The sequence below is a fragment of the Peromyscus eremicus genome, chromosome 16_21, assembly GCF_949786415.1.
Source record: "Peromyscus eremicus chromosome 16_21, PerEre_H2_v1, whole genome shotgun sequence".
Lineage (NCBI taxonomy): Eukaryota > Metazoa > Chordata > Mammalia > Rodentia > Cricetidae > Peromyscus > Peromyscus eremicus.
The window spans coordinates 52,178,274-52,199,730 of NC_081432.1; the positions used below are offsets into that span (position 1 = coordinate 52,178,274).

Genomic DNA, 21,457 nt, shown 5'->3' on the forward strand with positions numbered 1-21,457 from the left:
CCTTGTTAGAATCTAAAATCCAAAGAGCACAGTGCAAGAGTAGAACATGGATGCTCTGACTCCAGGAGAAAGAGAAATGACCATATCATATATATGTATACATATGTGTATATGTTTATATATATATAATATATGTGATATATATCATATGTACTTACATTTATTTATAGGTATATAAATATATTTCACATATATATTGGGTGATAGTGGTGCATGTCTTTAATCCCAGCACTCACGAGCCAGATGTAGGCAGATCTCTGTGAGTTCGAGACCAGTCTGGTCTGCATAGTGAGTTCCAGGACAGTCAAGGCTACACAGAGAAACTCTGTTTTGAAAAAACAACCAACCAACTAAACAAACAAACAAACTAATTAACTAACAAAAAGAAACAAAAAACCCAAATCATACATATTAAAAATGTGTATTCATTCTATATGATCATTTCTATTATATATTCTCATTTAAATCTCTCAGCAAAAATATATGAAAGAAGTTATTATCACCATTTTATTTAACTGGAGTCACAAAAGTTAAAAAGCATTCATTTATAAAGCGAGAAGTTCTGTGACTATTTCCTGTTTTTTTCTAGTAATTAGAAATATTAAAAATAGCATTTCCTTGAATCAGTCTCAAAGAGGATTGTTCTAATGAAATTGTATGAAAAAAGTATAATTATCATAGTGTGCTGGTTTTATGTGTTGTATAGCTGTTTTCTCCTAATTGAAACATCCCCTCCTGGAGGGAGGAGGAAGGTTCATATGATTCAGGAAGTTTCCCAGGCAGGGAAGCTTACACCTGTCATTCTGGTAAGCATAAGGCAAGATCATCTTGAATTCAAGGCCAGCCTAGATTATGTAGTGAGTTCTAAGCTATCTGCAGAGTGAGAACTGTCCTACACCATTATTCAGAAAGTTCATGGATCTCAGGCTACTTCTGAGACTTGCAAGAGTCACAAGCCATTTGCAGGGTTTCTTAAGAGGAAGGAATTTTTGGGAGAGAAGAGGACCTTAGCTGAAGCTACCTGGTTTCCCCAAGAAACTCCAGTAACTTTAGAGTGCTTTCCTTAGCTGTCACCCCATGCTGGGAAGGCTTTTCAGTGAGCCAGCCCCCATGGAGTCACCTCTGCTCTTGACCTTATTTTCCTACCTACAGTCCTGAAAGTAACCACAGTAATGTCATTGCTAGATATGGGTAGACTCCTGGTCGTTGTCTGGGGTGCATAGACACTTGTTCATATATTTCTAGGAAAACATACAATATATGGATATCCTTTTTTTCCGTAAATTTATTAAGATAACTTGATTCACCGGGCGGTGGTGGTGCACGCCTTTAATCCCAGCACTCAGGAGGCAGAGTCAGGCAGATCTCTGTGAGTTCGAGGCCAGCCTGGGCTACCAAGTGAGTTCCAGGAAAAGGTGCAAAGCTACACAGAGAAACCCTGTCTCGAAAAACCAAAAAAAAAAAAAAAAAAAGATAACTTGACTCATAAAATTTGTTTGTACATGCTTGATTTACTAAATACTATTAGTGGGAAACCCTCCATGAAAATACCTCTCATTCATTTATTGAACTTATTTTTCTTTCTTGCTTGCCCAGCCAAAGTAAGCTCAGTGAGATGCCTTGAAGAAAACTTACTTTGTCTTTGTTCTATGCCATTTGTAAGTTTACATTGATGTTACTTCTTGCTTTACTTTGTTACAGTTGAAACTTTTGTGGAAACCAATGAACAAAATGGACCTTTTGCATTTAGAATAACTAAAAACAGGCTATACAAAGACAAATGAGTTTATCCTTACACCACTATGCTACACAGTACATGTGCTGCCTGTGTAGACTTGGGCAGTCGCTTGCATGTGTTCTCTGACTCTGCCAGTGAATCTTAAGGTATTGGTATGTCATTCTACCCATCCATGGAGTTTTAAACAGGCAAGCATTAGGTCTGACCCACACTTTATCTAACTTACACTTATAAGAAAATGGTTGCTGTTGCCAGAGAAGATGGAAAAGACCCTTAAGACTTAAGACAGGATGGTGACGTTGCAGTTTTTCTGGAAATGACTTATAGTGGCTTAGATTAGGTAGAGAGGGAGAGGGAGGGAGGGAGGGAGGGAGGGAGGGAGGGAGGGAGGGAGGGAGAGAGAGAGAGAGAGAAAGAGAGAGAGAGAGAGAGAGAGAGAGAGAGAGAGAGAGAGAGAGAGAGAGAGATGTTGGAGACAGAAGCAACACTATATGCTGATGGACTCAATAGTTGATGAGCGGAGATGTCTAAGAGCATGCCAACCCTTGCCCCTAAGCTACTCTGTGGGAAAGGTATCACTGAGCCCTGGAAAGCAGAGAGAAGGGCAGGTCTGTGGAGAACCTTTTGCATTCTTTTGTTTGTTTTCTAGTTAATCATTTCTTGTCCTTTTAAAAGAAAAAAAACTATATAAGGCTTTATCACCTCTGTCTTATTATCTTGTTTTTCAAATGTTTAATTGTTTTTAATTGACAAGTGAAACTATGAATGTTTAGCATGTTTGGAATTCTGTTTTGAAACCTGTATGTCATGGAATGACTAAACAGTAAATTAGCACATACAGCACTTTACATGCCTATTTATTTCTTTATTTTGTGTTGAGCAACAAGTGAAGTCTGTATTCTCAGCAGCTTTCAAATAAGATGTTATCCACAATCAGCATGACCTATGTGAGTCTCCTAAATGTTGTCTCCTCCTCTTAGATCAACACTTTAGATTTAATACATAAATGAGATCAGTCAGTGTGTTTCTCGCTGTTCTACTTACTGCACTTAACATAATGTTCATCTATGCTGTTCAAATGGCAGACTCTCCTTCCATTTGAAGGCTGGATCATGTTCCATTGTGCACATGTACCACATTTCTTTTTTCCTTTTCTTAGTGGACAGACACCTGATAGTTTCTCTGTAGTGCCTGGTGTAGATAGTATAGTTAATGAACATGAAGGTGAAATGTTCTTTGACACACTGATTTCAAATTCTTTTCCTAGGTACTCCATGGTAGGATTTCTAACACAGTTAATTGTTTTAATTTCTAAGATTCCACCATCCTTTTTCACATATATATATCATATATAGCATTATATATTTTATATGTAGGTATATGCATATGTACAAGTGCACATACCTATTTATGTTTGAGCATAGGGGCCAGAAGTGGATGTTAAAGGTCCTCCTCTGTCACTTTCCACCTGTTCCTTTGAGTCAGTGCCCTGGAGGCTGTAGAAGCCATGAAGTCCCAGCAATACTCCTGTCTCAACCTCCCTTGGAGCTGGAGGCCACAGGTGTGCATAAGACACCTGCATATGAACTGGGGTCTGGATTCTGTTCTTAAAGGCAGAGCCATATATCTAGCCCCTCCATCCTGTTTTCTATAATAGCTACACTAATTTAAGTTTCTACCAGCCGTGCACAACGGCCCCCTCTCCCTTCCTATCCTTGTGTCACTTATTATCTTGAATCTTTTTTATGACAGCTGACTTAACAGGCTTGAATTGTTCCGAATGGTTTGTGGGTACAGTCTGTTATCTACAAGGAAATCACAAATAACCGTTTATTACTTGGCCCTGTCCTCAGGACGTAGACCTTTAATTTGAACACCGCCACTGATAATATCTGCTCTGTTGGTTCCTGTATCACATTAGTGATGTGCTTTTGAGACATCATGTGTTTGAGATATCTCTGTTTCCTCTCCTCTAAGCAGTGCACAAGAGGCTTTCTATGGCACATTTGGTACTCCAATCTTAGGCAATCAAATAAGGGTTTTAGTTGGTCTGTATATCATTACATACCATCCTATTTATCTTTGGAGATTCAACCGTTATCTCTTAATTTAGCATACAATTCCTTCATCTGCAAAACTACTGTAGCATGATTTTATGGTTTAAAATTTTAGGGAATCACAAAGCATATGGCTATTCTTTCTTTGTAAAAATTCTTGAAATAATTTAAGATATAACAAGTTGTATAAATATTAATGTTTCTATATACTTTCGGCTTGATATTCCCTGATGATAACATCATGTATAGCCACAAAATATTGGTGTGGCTCTTAATGCATGATGAGGGTAAGTTATTTAAACTTCATGAATTCTGTTCATGTATATAGGTTCTGGAGAGAGGAAATAGTATTTGGTATAATCTGTAGCATCTAAGAAAAGCACAGCACAGGCATCTAATTCATATCCGCTTGTGTCTTTTCTACAAATTAGAACATGTCAGCTTAACTGTATATTTTCTAGTATATCAGCATTTCTGCCTCAAGTTAAATTTTAATCAGTTTTTTAACATATTATTCAAAATGTATTATTACCATAATTGTATTTATGCATCAGAACATAGAGTCAGTGGCTCTTTTCCCACTTACTAGCAATTAGTGATCCTATGTACAGTTTCTTCTAAAAAGAGCTCTTCAGATCTGATGAAGCACTATGTTCTGACCTCAAGTGGACAATTCTTCCATGGATGTCAAAGACTTCACTTTAGGAATAAGGAGGAAAAAGAACTCTGCAGTGAGAAGGCTTGAACAGTGAGATTGGCTTATGACTTACTAAATGTATAACTTTGGTAAATTACGCTCTTGAGTCATAGTTTCTTTTTCTGTAATTATGAGAGTAATAGTGCCTAGCTAATAAAATAATTATACAAATTAAATGAATTAATGAATGTGATTTTTTTTTTTTAGTTCAGTTTCTGGCATAAAGTCAGCCCCAAGACAGGAACACTGATAGGCAGTCCAGCTTCTGTTAGAGGAGTTAGGAACACTCCTTGATTCATTTTGGATTGGGGCCACGCCAGCTTCTCCCTTCGCTATACATTTTGTCCTTCTCTATTTTGACCTCATCTTTCTACTGAGGAACAGTTTCCCCCACTGCGGTAGACTATGCCTGATCTCAGAGCCACTGAGCTTTATCTAGCTTCACAATCCAAGAGGGTATTACTCTCCCCTTATGTTCATTCCCAGTCTAGGGGAGAGATTTACACAAGCCTATAGTGAGGCCCTCAAGAGAACAACTAAAGTCATATGGTAGAGGGAAGAATAGTGTTTCAGAAGGTGAAAGAGTTTCCTGGATGAGGGAGAAAGGAGGCCTGATAGGTAAATAGTCTATTGGAGTTGTGATTATTGCCTACAGCATTTACACTTCATTATGGAGTGGAGTTTCTTCAGAACCCAACACCCAAATACATCTAAAAATTACCATTACATTTTAGTGGCATTGATGAAAAGTGTTAATATTGGAATTAGCAAAGCAAGTATTAGCATTTGTAAAGTTTCAAAGTCTGGGACTACTCCAATTTCTTGAGGGAACTAATGTTGTATACTTTGAGATTGGTCAAACACAGCTATTTTCATTCTAATTATAATTCTCCATTAATATCTAGATTGATTCACTAAAATTATAGGTGTATGCATATGAATGTTTTATTGATAGTTGCAAAAACTGTTAAAGGACATTTATAAAATTTGTTCTTTATAACCTGATCAATGTCCTATGGATAATAGACAAGCATTATATTTTCCCCAAACAGGGTCAAATATTAATGTCAAAATAAAGGAAATGGTGCTGATATTTTCTTTTAGAAAAAACATTATCTTTCAGGAGCCTTCCACTGTTATATTTTAAATTTTATTTTTTTCACATGGTTCTCACTCGACACCAGTTGATTGGTGGATTGTTTTAAGAATATTTTTCTCAGAAAACAGTAAAGTTTGCACTCTTCTCTACAACATGACTCTCATTAGTGTTATATAAAAGCCTAGAGTGCAGCTAAGACTTCTTATTCCCATAGTCATTAAATTATGTTTTTTTTGATGATTGTAAGTCGGCGACAGTGGTGGAAAACTGGAGGTGAAAGAGCAGATGCTGAAATCCTAGGAACACTGACTCTTAGCTAGCTGTATGAACTAGGTGTCCAATGCTGTCACCACAGACTTCTCTGTGGTGCCCACTGTTAATGGTGCAGATGCAGACGTAGGAGTCTCTGGTTCTTTGATATCAGCATGTTGTTCTTTTGGCAGACTGGATTGTAAAGCTTCTTAAGTAAAAAGGAGAAATACATCTCTGTGAGGCTGTAACATTTCAAGAAGTGTTAATAGAAACAGTGAGGTTAATCTCACTCATTTTTACCATAAAATAATGTTTGAACTAACAAATTAAACAATGTTCATGTTTCCATGAAGCAGCAACCAATACTATCAAATAGATAAGGGCAGGACACCAGTCTGAAGCTTAAAATTTATTACGTCGAAAGTTTGGTGATAAAGGGTTGGGTCTTCCTTGAGAAGACTTCTCGAAGCACAGTACCTAAACGAGTCGGTACCTTTGAGAATGAATGGGCTTCAGGAGAGTAAGCAGACCCATTTGGCCAGAGTAGAGGGCTCAGGAAAGACAGTTTGTGAAGGACTTATCTTTTCCCCTATGTTACCTTTGGGTTCACTTGACATTGTGTGTTCTGTGCATTTTGATAAATGTGTGAAGGTGTCTATTCATCTTTCTTCATTGCTCTAATGTCATCATATGCTACATTTGAGAGAAGGCATATACCAGTTATAAGAAACTGTGTAAAATATTATGGTCATCTATTATCTGAAGAACTTAATTCAAAAATATAAATACTAATTAGAAGGTTATCTGAGTAATCTAGATCATGATTAGATGACTGTATACTTTTGTTCTATTACTAATTGCCTGTCCTGTGGCTTTGTACTAACAGTTGTTTTTCTCACCCCTCTTCTTCTGAGCCTCACTCCTTATCTTGTCTCTTTCCTTCCCTCTGTTCCTTCCTTCATCCTCTTCTCCCTTTTCCTTATTTGTGGTATTAAAATAAAACCCCAGACCTTGGTAGACACTGCTACTATGCTACATCCGAAGCTGTTATTTTCTTTCAAATATTTTTTAGTATAGCGTGCTATCCGTTAAGTAAGAAAATACATTCCTAAGTGGAAAAAAAAAAAAACTAATACAGTATGGTGATATTTTATTTGTGCTAAAATGTGATTTTATTTGTATGTTAATAAATAAAGTTTGCCTGGAGATCAGAGGTCATAGTGAGCCATAAACAGAAGTCAGGCGGTGGTAGCACATGCCCTTAATCCGATTATGTGGCAGGCAGAGTCTCTGTGTGTTCAAGGACACAGCCAAGCATGGTGGCACATGCCTTTAATCCCAGTACCAACCATAGAGACCTGGAGGTCTATATAGACAGACAGTGATGAGGAAGTGATGGGGCTGGGCTTAGAGCCAATGAGAAGGCAGAACAGGAAGGCAATAAAAGTGCAGGTTAGACAGGAAGAAGCTCTCTTGTGAAGCTACGGTGAGGTGGTAAGCTAACGTTAATCAGTGGTTCTTTGTTATTTCTCTGATCTCTTCAGCTATTACTCCTGTATTTGACTCCATGTTTCTCATTTAATACGACTGTTTAGAAATTCGTCTACAATATAGCACCTATAAAGTTAATATTTTAATAGATATTCTTTTTGTCTTCCATTTTATATGTGTATTATTTTTGCTTTAAAATGAGGCATATTACTTTATAATTTCTTTTAAAAATCAACGCATTGGGAAGAAAATTCTCTGCAATTCAGTTAAGTCCAACAACGTATTTTTAGATGACTATATGGTATTCCATTCATTTTTTCTTTCATAGCTTTGTTATTATTTTAGGGGTTGCAATGATGTAACTGGAATATTTAGATACTGTTTTTTTAACTATTCATTAACAGGCAGGGAAGAACCTATTGGTGATGGCAAGGTGATGATCTTTAGTTAAAATATCTCTGGACTGGATCAGGAATATCCCATTCATCCAACCTAATCTTTGGCTCCATTTGATTATCTACCCTTGAGTTACTATTTAATCTTTTTGTGTCAAAGCTGGTTCCCTACTTTATAGTTTCCTTCCTTCCTTCCTTCCTTCCTTCCTTCCTTCCTTCCTTCCTTCCTTCCTTCCTTCCTTCCTTCCTTCTCTTCTCTCTTCCTCTGTCCTTTCTTCCCTCCCTCCCTGCCTCCCTCCCTCCCTGCCTCCCTCCCTCCCTGCCTTCTCCCCTCCCTCCCTCTCTCCCTTTTTCTTTCTTTTTTTCCTTCCTCACCTCCCTCTTTCTTTTATTTTTATTTTGAGACATAGTCTTATGTAGCCCAGCTTGGCATCAAACTCTCTATGTAGCTGAGAATGATTTTGAACTTTAGATTATCCTGACTCTGCCTCCTAAGTGCTAGGATTATAGGTGTGCACCAACAAACCAAGCTTATGGGGCACTGGATATTAAACCCACGGCTTCATGCACACTAGGAAAACTCTCTCCTCCAAACTGAGCCACAAGTCCAGGCCCCCATTTTACCTTTAAGATAGCATTTGTTCGATTGTTCTGCAACCGAATCTTCTATGACATCATAGCCAACCAAGGGCACAGCTGAGACTTTATGAGGATCTATAATATCTGTCAGTTATTAGTGGCACTGTCAATATATGTGGCACAACTGATATCTTGTCCAGCCCCTTTTGCCTAGATGAACATTTGTATGTGATACAGAATTGGTGTCACTGTTTGCTAAGTTAGGGACATTGACTAAAGTGACATCTAAATTGGTACTAGGTAAAAGGCCACAGAATAAATTTGCAGTGTTGAAATAAGCAAGGAAAGTGAATGGAAAGAAAAACAGTCATATTCACAAAGAAAAAGGTACACAGCAATGACAGATTGAAGAGAAAATTAATTCAATGTGAGTCTAAGAAAATGTACAAAGCTCCCATTGATTCACAGAGAGATAAAAACACAAGGTTTGGAATAGCACACTGCGGCAATACACACTCACTATTCTCCGTAATGCAATCTGTATGTCAGGGTGAGATGGGAACGTTTGACTTCATCACTGAAGACACAAAGCTGGAAAAACTAAACAGCTTTCTAAGGTTACATAGATGCTACTAGAATTCTAAAGACTCATAGCTGTTTCTGTCTGATAGGCTTTCTGTATATGTTGCCCAAAAAATGCTAATACATCTCCAGAAGACATGAAAAGAGATCTCCTTGGGAATATCTTTATTACTCAAGTTATTTAGCAGTCAAGAAGGGAAATGGCTCTTAGCCAAGGCACATGAAGATATGATGACTAAATTCTGCCACGTTACTGGGATTACAAGAATGAACCACCATATTTGACGTTTTAAAAATGGTTTCTAGGAACCGAATTAAGGTCTTCATGCTATCAAAGCAAGGACTTCATGAACTCAGTATTTCTTCCATGTACAACAGTCAATGTTCAACAAAAGCTTTTTTCTTATGTTTTGTTTTACTCCCTCTTTGAGTTTGCATGGTGAGATAGTCTTGTTTTTGTGGGTTTTACTTTCTTTTGGGTTACTTGATGATCTCTGTTGTTTTATTAGTATATCTGATGCCCACTTTCTGAGTTTACAGAATCATAGTAGATGATGCAGTGGATTGGCAGCCCCATGACAAAGTCATCCTCAGCTCTTCTTCTTATGAGCCTCATGAGGCAGAGGTCCTCACCATAAAGGAAGTCAAGGGCCATCACATCAGGATCTATGAACGTCTTAGACATCGGCACATTGGTAACTGCTTTGCTTTGTTGGTTAAAGGAAATGGATAGGCCCTAAAGGGACCTACTTGGCAGCCTGCCCAGGTGTATTGCACTTGCTTGACATTAAGAGTGGAAGGAGGCTACCTGATTGCTGTCCTGCACTTGCCTTAGAAACTTTCTTCAATTTTTCTTCCCCTGCCCACCTCTCCTCTCCTCTCTTCTCCCCCTTCTTCCTTCTTTCCTTTCTGCCTTTTAATATTTTTGTTTGTTTGAGACAGGGTCTGACTAAGAAGTCCAAGCTTGGACCTCAAACTCATTCTCTTATGTTAGTACTTCAGTGCTGAGATTGTAGACATACATGCCCCATGTCTTCATGTCTGGCTTATTATAAATTTTTATTTTATTTATTTATATGTTGAGACAGGGTATCATTATATAGTCCTGGCTGTCTTAGAACTTGCTATGTGTACCAGGCTGGCCTCAGGCTCAAGAGATCCACCTGCCTCTGCCTCCCTAGTGCTGTGATTAAAGGTGTGTACCATCAGTCTTGGCATATTATTTACTTTCAAAATAATATTTAGTTATAACAAACATTTTATGATTCATGATGGCAAGTCTGAGAGGAGAGTTGAAAAATTTCCAAAAATGAATAGATAGTTTTTGCCTAAGCCAGAAAAAAACTCTTTGGCACTAAGTATCTAGTTCATTTCATGGCACATTGAATCCTATAGTCCCTTGGAATACAATGGATAGTATAATAACTTTATATAGCAATGTATGCTTCTTGACACAAAATATATTTTATATATTGTCTAGTAGGATTACCAAGAAAAACAAAAACAAAAGAAAGAGAGAAACTCTGATACCTTCTTGTAAAAAGAGGTGGTAAGTTCTGTATAGAAATAATACCCATCAAAGAAAAACCACCCTCCTGTGTCATGTAGGAAAGAAGTTTAACTCAGGAGATCTAACTAATAAAACATGTGAAATAAGTGGGTCAGAGATTGTTCTTTCATATGATATGTGAGAGGGGAGCATAAACATTCCCACAGACTGTCTAAAGTCATTTCTCAGTTAGAGTTTCAGGGATAATAACTCCTCCTCTGCTTTCTATTGTTGCTGAGATGGATTTTTCTATGTGACTTTGGCTGGTCTTGAATTTCTGGGCTCTGGTCATTCTCCTGCCTCGGCTTCCGATTAGTTAGTACTATGTCCAACTTGATTTTTCTGTTTAAAAAGCATAGCACAGAAAAGAGATATTTATCTTCATTAACCCTGGCCAGCTAGAGCCATCTCGAAATGTCAGGGAAACAAGGCTTCTCCTTACCCCTGCTTTGGTAGATGGTCCAGGCTGTAGAAGGCAGAAGTCCATCAGGAGAGGGGATTACTGTGCTAAGCATCATCCCCTTCTATTCCCTTCTCTGTCTAACATTGATGTTTACTCTCTACCACTGCCTCATCTGACCTGAGATTCTTTACTTCTATGATGGATGATGGAGGTATATAAACAATGTGCAGTCAAATGCCAGAACCTCACGCTGATGAATGAAAGGAAGGAGGTTGGGGACCCTACTAATTGGCCTGTCCTAGTACTCAGAGTTATTGAGAAGAAATGAATTATTGCTTGCACATTCTCTTTGATCCCAAAGAGGAACAAGTAAACAGGTTTTTCATTTCTCAGCTGACATCTGTGGAGTGTGCCCAAGGAAAGCCTGGCTTTCAGGTTGGAAGGACTTCTAATAGGAATAGAAACTTTCATTTGTATGGTACTGTGGGGTCCCCAGGTGGCGATTTCCATGACAGCCAGTTGAAAGTTGTTTTTCTCTGACTCCTGTTTTTCTAGGAAGTGCACACATCATGGAGGATGGTCAACACATTCCTTTGGCTGCTGAGGTTGGACTGTTGACTAGGAACATTAAAATTCAGTCTGACTCATCATGTAAAGGGAGACTCCTTGTGGGGTCCTTCAGGAAGTCTAGCAGAGAAGAGTTTTCTGGTAAGTGAAATGAAATTTTCATTTATTAAGCATTACTGTTCAGCTACTAAGTAATTCTGAACCGCTCACCTGGGACACTCAGAAACTTCAGCTGTGAGAGTTTTCACTTTTGATGCAAAATGTTCCAATTAGGTGGCTTCTTTGTGCTCCAGGAAGCTATGAGTTTTCAGCCCCAATCTTTGCTAAATTAGTAGTGTGAAGTTAAATAATGTACTGGAGATCAGTGCATATGCACCTTTTAACCTCAAAGAAAATACCTTCAGCACATCTGAATTTTTCTCTGCTTTGAAAATGATACATGACTCTAACTATTTGAATTTTATCACTTTCCTAATTTTCTCTTATGTTTTCCCAGTAGTATGCAACATCTAATGTTAGACATGAGTCATGCTACCAATTAGTGGCTGTAATTTAAATACAAATATTTCCCATATTTTAAAGTGGTTTAAAATCAATTCAGTCTTTTTAAAAGACCAGTGGAATCTTTTTTTTGAAATGTATGCTTCAGCTCTTTTAGGATCTTGCAAAATTGTTTGATGACCTTATTTATTAAATGTATATTCTGCCTATAGTCTTACAAAGCTCTTCCTTACCAAATAGTTTGGGAAATGTTGTCAGAATAGCTCCATCTTTGAAAGCCACTGTATGTCTATCCAAGGTTCTAAGTTAATTTATAAAATTATTTTCTTTGATTCTTAGAAATTTCCTTTAATAGCTCTTGAAACACACATCAACCACTGATTAATTCTATTTTCTTTTACCTAAAAATACTAGTTTTTCTTCTACTACTCCTTAAAGGATGTTGGTTTGTTTGTTTTTTCTTTTGAAAATATTTGTTATTAGAAAATGTCTGGATAAATCTAAAAATGATTCTTTTAAGCTTAAAATTATTTAATTTTTTGCTATGAGATTTTTTCATTCTACAAGATAAAATGAGGCTGCAACACAAGTGATGGACACAATGTAAAGGCCAGGAGACAGAAGGAAGTTCTCATATAGTTGGAAATTTCCTCACTTTATGTAGAGGGCATCACTTTTACTCTAAGATGGAAGGTATAGATGTCTATTATTCATTTGCACACCTCTTAATCCTAATTATAGAAGTTTCTCTGTGAGGTGAATAATTAACATAGAAACACTCAACTGTGTATGGTAAATGTCTGGGAAGTGTTCAGCAAAAAGTGGTACATCTTTATTTTTATTTTTAATTTTTTGTTTTTTCGAGACAGGGTTTCTCTGTGTAGCTTTGCGCCTTTCCTGGAACTCACTTGGTAGCCCAGGCTGGCCCTCAAACTCACAGAGATCCGCCTGGCTCTGCCTCCTGAGTGCTGGGATTAAAGGCGTGCACCACCACTGCCCGGCAAAAAGTGGTACATCAATATCACCCCGTTTTAGGGGTTCTATTGCTGTGAAGAGACACCGTGACCACAGCAACTCTTAAAAAGGAAAACATTTTATTGTGGTGACTTTCTTATAGTTCAGAGTTTCAGTCAGTTATCATCATGGTGGGACATGGTGGCATGCAGGCAGACATGGTGCTGCGGAAGTAGCTGAGAGTTCTACATCTTTCAAGCAACAAGAAGTGAACTGTCTCACTAGGTGTGGCTTGAGAATACATGAGACCTTAAAACCTGTCTTCACAGTAACACACTTCCTCCAACAAGACCGCACCTATGCCAAAAAGGCCATATCTCCTATTAGTGCCGCTCTCTCTGGGGGTCATTTTCTTTCAAACCACCACAAACCCCAATCACCCTATTGCTCAGGGACCATTGCAGAGAAAGGAGTGGAAAGACTGTAAGGGTCGGAGGTTGGGGAAGGCAAGACCAAAACTGTCTTTAAGGCATGACAAGACTACTACACTCAATAACTCCCAGCAGCTGTGGTTGCCTATAGAAGACCTACACAAGATCAAGTCAGTCACTGTTCCAGTGTGAGCCTTTTCTTCCTGGCCTAGCAGCCATTGACAAATGATGGCTTCTTGGGAAGAGAGAGTCTCTGTTCTTTAGTGGCATGCCTGGTAGGTTGAATACATTCCAGTGTATGGCCCCTCACCTAAAAGTATATGAGTAGTAATAGTTTGACTTATTGGGTTCAAAACACACAATGTATTTCATAAATATTGTATATATTTAAGATATTATCAAAGATTTAATACAATATTATCTTACCTATACTTTTAAAGACAAGAAAGTCACCCTGCACTTGCATACAATAAATGCTCAGAGAAGACCTGGAAAAAGTGTTCTAACCTATTATAATCAGCATAGGATGATTCATGGAATCACCCATTCATTATTTTGGTATATTCAGATCTTAAATCAGAAGTTTACAATTTCTAGTGAATAGAAAAAATACTTTCCATAAGCTCTGTCTCTCTATGTTCTTGCTAAAGGTGAGTTTTCCCACTAGGGTGAAAATTGTCAATATCTGGTGGCATTTATTGGGTGGATTTTCTGGTAATTAGTGAATAGTTACCAAATGCACAGGACAGCAACATACAAGAAAGGAATGTCTAGCTCAAGGTAACATGAGGCTGAAGTTGGACAAGCTTGCTCTAGAAGACGTGGACAAAAGCTGGACTGTCATCTTGTAGAAATGATTGTAAAGTTGGGAAATCGTAAGGGGAGAGCATCATAGAGACCCAGCTAATGAAAACCAGGTCACTGGAATAGGACAGAAGACCAAGTCTTACAGTTGAGCTCAAAGCCTGAGTCAGCATCAAGTGTGACATAATCCTAAGCCTCTGTAGTTGCTAACCTATGACTTTTAAAATAACCTCCCAGTAAAGGAAAGAGAACCCACATTAAATGTTTCTGTGGGCTGGAACTGTTCTGGTTTTTCCAAAGTGGATTTTTTTTTCTTTTAATGACCCCTTTCTGTCCAGAATAAAATCCATGTTCTCATACTACATTAAGAATCCTTGCTTTTAAAATTAACCTATGCCATTGCAGAATAGGGGTGGAGGAAAGATTGTGATAACTAGTGGATCAGAGAGTTGACTGTGAGACTGCCTAAACTTGAGCTTAACAAGGATGGCAGCAATAAACATGCCAAAGTGAGGACCTTGGGGCCTCAGCCCTACACAAAGAACTACAGGCAACCAAGAAATTCTAAAAGCTGGAGAAATAACCTTCCCCAGGGAAGAGCATACTAACTGGTTGTCCAAGGCCAATGGTCAGCCCTGGGAATGTACATATGAGTAACAATATACAGACTGAGAAGGTTATATTTAGGAAAAAAAAGATTGCATAGGAATTTGAAAGAGAGAAAGGAGGGGTAGCTAGGGAGGGTTAGAGGGAAGAAAGGGAAGGGGAAATAATGTAACTATATTATAATGTAAAAATAAAAGAAATAATTAAAAGAAAACTAACCTGCATGAGAGTGTAGATGAAGTGGGATGTGCAGGTATATATCATGGATGCTACAGAATGGTTATAAGGATGAAAACAAGTTAGGGCTGTCTCTACTGGTTATTAGGCACGGCAATGCTTTTTTTCCCCAATGACATCTAGCTTGAAAGCTTTAAGATTATAATTCAGAAGGAAAGGTTGGAAAGCACTTACTAGCAAAAATTGAATCTGAATTCTTTATTTAAGTGCTCAAGATATTGTAGGAATTTACTATTTATTGATTTTCATTAATTGCTTCAATGTACACGCAAGTGAAATGATGTTGAACAGTGTGAAGCTGTGAATTGCAACCACATAGAAATAAGATCTTTACATTTTGCTCACAGGATATGTTAATGAGATCCTAAAACAATCATGTATAATAGGAAATAGGCTGTTTACATGTGAGCTTATTTTCATTTGGTGTTGTTCATTTCGAAGTTCTATGAACAGGGCAGGTACAACATACCTTCAGCTGTGTGTTATTGGCAAAGAATATCAAAAGACAACTAGCATTTTAATATTTCTTGCTAAAATCCCTTCCTTGGGGAGATGTAAACAACATCTACCCTCTCCTTCTATTGTCTCAGTAATTGACCAAGATGTAACTACATCAAAGTTCACTCTGGAAAACTTGAGTTTATTAGGCTTACTTATAGAAAAATGGGCAAGGGATATGGGCGGGAGTATTGGTGGCCAGTAAGGATGATGGTTTTCCATGTCTGTATAGACAGAATACCTTCTGTCACCCCTCTCCCCCAGTGTCCTCCAGCTCCTTCCCAAGGACCATATGCAATTAGGCAAAAATCGCATATAACTTGTTAGGAGGGGTGTAGCTAGAGTTTTCCTGCCTGGCCCACAGTCAGGACAAATCTCTCTCACCTGCCAGCCTCACAGCCCCTCAGACCCAACCAAGTAAACACAGAGACTTATATTGGTTGCAAACTGTATGACAGTGGCAGGCTTCTTGCTAACTGTTCTTACAGCTTAAATTAATCCATTTCCATTAATCTATACCTTGCCACATGGCTCGTGGCTTACTGGCATCTTCACATGCTGTTTGTCATCACGGTGGCTGGCAGTGTCTCCCTGACTCAGCCTTCCACTTCCCAGCTTTATTCTCCTCCTTGTCCCGCCTACACTTCCTGCCTAGCCACTGGCCAATCAGTGTTTTATTTATTGACCAATCAGCAACACATTTGCCATACAGAACATCCCACAGCAGAGGGGTGGCTGGATACTCAGGTAAGGGTCCTACGACTCCCCTCCAGTTCCCTCTTTCTGTGATAGGAGGCCAATAGTCAACAGACCTAGTGGTGATGATCTTTTGTTAGTGAAACCAGCAGAACTCTTCAAGATGATGACAGTTTGGCTCATAGGTAAGTCTTGTACAACAATGTTTAACACTATTTCTATACCATCTACCAGAACTTCTCAATTATTGCCAACCAAGAGGATTAATTATTGGAGTTGTTTTATCCAGTTTTATCTAGGAGAGACAAATAGTTTTTCATTTTCTCTTTCTTACAAGGATTGACTTCTTCACAGCAACTGATTTGTGAGGGTTTGAGTTTACTATCTCTGAAAAGGCAGTGGAGAATTGAAGGTATTAGGCTGGTCTTTGAGCTTTAAGTAAAACATAGTAACATTGAAATTTCACACAACTAGCTTCCTCTAGGTTTATCAAAGAAGTAACTTCATGGTTTACTATGGGTATTGCCTCAAAAAACAAAACAAAATGTCTTAAATTCCAGCAACAACAATTAATAAACAAAAAGAGAAAGAAAGAATGGAGGGAGGGAGGAAAGAAGGAAAAAAGAGAGAAAGGAGGGACCAAGTTGTCAAGTCGTAACCTTCCTAGCAAAGGATATGTGACTAGTTACTGGCATACAGCTATTGCCTGGTTACCTGACTCAGTGTGACATTGCTTCATACATAGTGTTGAATCTTTCACTCTTGCTGTGTGTGTACTTGCAATGAGCTTCACAGTACTTAATCATATGTCCAGGTTAAAATCTTAGTTTGTCAACCATTTCATTTCCTAAAATTGTGGTGTGTGTGTGTGTATGTGTGTGTGTGTGTGTGTGTGTGTGTGTGTGTGTGTGTGTGTGTGTTGCAGAAAAGCTTGGCACATGAACTGTGTTATATGGGACTTAGATGTTATGGTTATTTTATTTCATTATTAATTAATAACCTATAATCATATAGTATGTATTTTTACAAGAGTGTATACACTGTTATTAATTCTCAAATTTAAAACCAACTCTGTATTTTGTATCATTTTAACTATTTATTTTTAAGGCAGTACAGCTAGACATGTATCCATTTGTAATACTAGCACTTGGGAGAGAGACAAGAGGGTTGTCAAGTTGAAGCCACCTTGGGCTATATAGTACATTTCAGCCCATCCTGGGTTTCATAGTCAAACTCTGTCTCCAAAAAACAAAATAAGCTGGATGTGGTTGCTCAGGCCTATGACCTAAGCTACTCAGGAAGCTGAGGCAGAAAGATCACAAGTTATAGGCCTGACTGGACAATTTAATAAGACTATGCCAAAAATAAAATCTATGCTAGATGTATAGCCAGTGGTAGAATACTGGCCTAGGAGGCTTCGGGCTGTAGGTTCAAGCATCTTTATAGCAAAATAATACACAATAAAATGACAACATTCAAAATAGCGTGGTGTCTTCAGTGAGATTGCATAATTGTTAGTTTTCATCAAAGATGTAGGAAATCTCATGGTTATAAAAAATAAAGTGGGAAATATAGTGTGGCTAAGATTAAAATACAGAAAAGGTATTTGTGGGAAACAAGAAAGGACCTGACCTGAATATGTACATTTTCTTTGTAGGTATTCTTCAACTTCTAAATGTAGAAATTCAGAACTTGGGGTCGCCAATGTATTCATCCATTGAATTCACTGGTGTGTCAGCTGGATCCTGGGTAATATCCTCTACTATACATCAAAGCTGCGGCATGGGCATCTGTGCATCTGCCAGTCATGGGATGATTTTAAATGACAATGTAGTGTTCAGCACAAGTGGCCATGGCATTGATCTGGAGGGTCAGAACTATTCTCTCACTAATAACCTTGTTGTCCTGACGATGCAGTCAGCAAGGTCATCTCCTTGGGTGGCAGGAATCAAAGTGGACTATGCAAAGGATATCATTCTTCGTGGCAATGTGGTGGCAGGGTCAGAAAGACTTGGCTTTCACGTATGTGGCCATAGGTGCTCTTCTGAAGTGCTTTGGTCTGACAATGTGGTCCACTCAAGTCTTCATGGCCTTCACCTCTACAAGAAACATGAATCCAACAACTGTACCGGTATCTCTGGATTCCTGGCTTTTAAGAACTTTGACTATGGTGCCATGGTGCAGACGGAGAATAGTGTGGACCTGCAGAATATCACTCTGGTAGACAATACTATTGGTCTTTTGGTAGTTGGGTATGCATCTTCGGCTCCACCGGGCTCCATCAGAGCTGTGCAGATTGTGCTTAGGAATTCAATCATTGTGGCCACTAGCTCCTCTTTTGACTGCATTCAAGATAGAAAGACACCTCAGTCAGCCAACTGGACATCAACAGATAGAGCACCTTCCAATCCCAGAGGAGGCCGGATTGGTATTCTGTGGCCAATTTTCACCTCAGAACCAAATCAATGGCCACAGGAGCCATGGCATAAAGTGAGAAGTGGCCATCCAGTTTCAGGAATTATGAAGCTTCAAGGTAGGATTCTGGAGTTTATCCTAAAAATGTGGCTTCACACACCCAAGCACACAACTTTCAGGAACATTCCAACATCATAGGGCAAGAAGGTGCAGTGTGGCCTGGTGCTTGCTTGTCTAGCTGACATCCTAATGTTGAGGAATCATGACTATGCATTCAAGACAGCAAGTGGTTCCTTACAGAAATTACTGCTTTCTACTTGCTGGAGAGATCTCACTGTAACTATTTAACACAAAGGTAACTCAGGGATAGAAGTTGCTTTTCCTATTATACTTTAAAGTAACTTAGACACAGAAACTGTCCGTCAGCGGGGTTTGCTTTAGAGTTTGGTGCTGTAAAGATGGCTAGGTTTAAAGTCAGCATTTGAAAACTTGGGCAGTGCATCTTGTACCAGATAGTTTTGATAATTTTGTACTTATTATCCATCTATTTGAGTGTTACATAAAATCGATAACCTTTCATCATGGTTTTAGTTTAACTTTTCCTAAGACTGTAATATATTTGAATTATTGTCTTTTAAGGTATTTTTAAAATTATTTTATGTGTATGAGTGCTTGCCTGTATATATACATATATATCTGTATATATATATATATATATATATATATATATATATATATATATACACACACACACACATATCTGTGCAGCATATACATGAAGTACCCACAGAGGCTAGAAGAGGGTGTTAGATTCCCAGAACCGGTGTTAAAGAAGATTATGAGCCTCCACGTGTGGCTGCTAGGAATCGAACCTGTGTCCTTTGGAAGAATAGTCAGTGCTCTAACCACCAACTTTCTAGCTTGGAATTGCTGTCTTTTCTTTCTTTCTTTCTTTTTTTTTTTTTTTTTTTACATAGAATGTCCATGTATGTAAATGTCCCAGATATTTTGTAATTAAGAATCATGTATACTTCCTGGGGTTATTCTGGTTAGATTAAATTGGCTCCGGTAATATACATTATGAAAAGAATATTTAGTGACTAATCTGTGTTTGGTGGTGCACATGATATAATCTTATGATATATTGTTTAAAATTTCAGATGTCACATTTTCTAGTTTTGTGAAGAGTTGCTATAGTGGTGACCTGGATGTTTGCATCCTGCCTAATGAGTATAGCACTGGAATCATGTACCCAATAACAGCAGAGAGAACCAGAATGCTGAGGATGAAGGACAAAAACAAGTTCTACTTCCCTCCATCACAGCCCAGGTACCCCTTTTAGTATCGACAATATACTATATTTATGAAGCAGTTTTCAACTCTTTAAATCCCTAAAACATTAAATCACACAAATTGAAGTAAATCTCTGTAGAAAAGGCTGGTGCCTTGATTTAGATGTCCCAACATTTTACCCATGCCATATTCTTGCCCTTTCAATATATGATTTTAAGAATTTTGCTCACAAACAAGCAGATACTGGTTACTGATTTCTCCCCTCTTGAGTCATTTTTTAAAGAAGGGTCAGAAGTGATTTTGTGAGTTTTATTGTTATTTTTATTGTTTTATTTCTTAGAGATATTTTCAAAATAGGTAGATTCAAATCAACTTTATTCTTTCCTCTATCATGGGGCACAAAGTTCACAGTTTCAATTGGGGATCAGGGAGCCATTGAGCAGGATGAGGGTGTGGGAGGAGATTGTACCTATTACTGGGAATTCCTAAGCTAAACGATGAAGCATAGACCAGGTGTAACTACTGCTCTTGGACACATGATCTGAGAGTTTTATTCAAGGATCTGAAAAAAAAAATGGGTTAAGCTTTCTCACACTGAAAAAAAACCTGCTTTCAGGAGAAGAGGAACAGTCTAAACAAACCACCCTACGTGGAAAGTTCACGTGTGACCTAACACTGATTCCTTTTTAATGCCCATTCCTGAGCCATTGTAGGTAGCTCAGTACAGTTAGGCACACAATTTGTGCTGTGTTATTATTTGTCTTACCAGCAGGATGAAAGTTACACCTCTTGGTCCATTTGTACCTACACCAAAAACTAGATGATTTATAATGACCAAAGATTTATTTCTTATGGTTTTGGGGGTCAGTCTGGGAGTACCAGAATCAAAGCACCTCACGACTGGTGTCAGGTGAGGGCTACTGTACAGATCATCCATACAAGGTGAAGAATATTGGCCTTATATGGCAGGACTGGAAGATGGGTCATCCCTTGACTTGCCGTAAGATCAGCACTGTCAGTGCGCTTTCTTTTCCTGCCTATCATGAGATGAGAGAGTTGCTTCTTCCCTTTCTCCACAGGAAAGATTTAGAAGGAACCGTTTGCCTTGAATCTGACTGGGAAAGTCCAAGAAAATACCTTTTCACCGATCTGGATGGGAGAACCCTGGGTCTGCCTCCACCCGTCTCTGTGTTTCCAAAGATAGAGGCAGAATGGACTGGATCATTCTTCAACACAGGTTGGTTATGTCTGACCATGATGTCTATGGCAAAGCCAGTGGGCATGTAACAGAGCTTGTGGCTCCATTGCCCTATCAAAACAAAAATATATTGGAAAGGAACCAAAGTCTAGGGCTGGAGTCTATACTGATGTGTAACCAAATCACATGTATGGCAGGGTACTTAGTCATTAAGAGATATTGTGACATCACCACTGTGACCTCTGTGCATGCCTGTGTCTATGTCAAATGTACATATTATCATCACCAAGCTCTGAACACAATGTGGAGAATGATCTTTGTACATACCTTAGCCTTGTGCAGAATTCATGTCACCTTGAAATATCCCAGCCACCTATGAATCCATCTGTTTTTTTTTTTTTTTTTCTGTTGTGAC

General features: G+C 38.4%; 1 protein-coding gene across 1 annotated transcript in view; it reads left to right on the plus strand.

Annotated features, from left to right (window-relative positions):
* The window catches only part of Pkhd1 (PKHD1 ciliary IPT domain containing fibrocystin/polyductin), a 462,210-nt gene that overhangs the window by 325,731 nt on the left and 115,022 nt on the right, over nucleotides 1-21,457 (plus strand). The window contains exons 56-60 of the mRNA XM_059282214.1: nucleotides 9,431-9,585; nucleotides 11,398-11,550; nucleotides 17,794-18,669; nucleotides 19,712-19,880; nucleotides 20,924-21,081. Coding sequence (XP_059138197.1) covers nucleotides 9,431-9,585; nucleotides 11,398-11,550; nucleotides 17,794-18,669; nucleotides 19,712-19,880; nucleotides 20,924-21,081 — 1,511 coding nt within the window. The remainder of the gene's footprint in view (nucleotides 1-9,430; nucleotides 9,586-11,397; nucleotides 11,551-17,793; nucleotides 18,670-19,711; nucleotides 19,881-20,923; nucleotides 21,082-21,457) is intronic.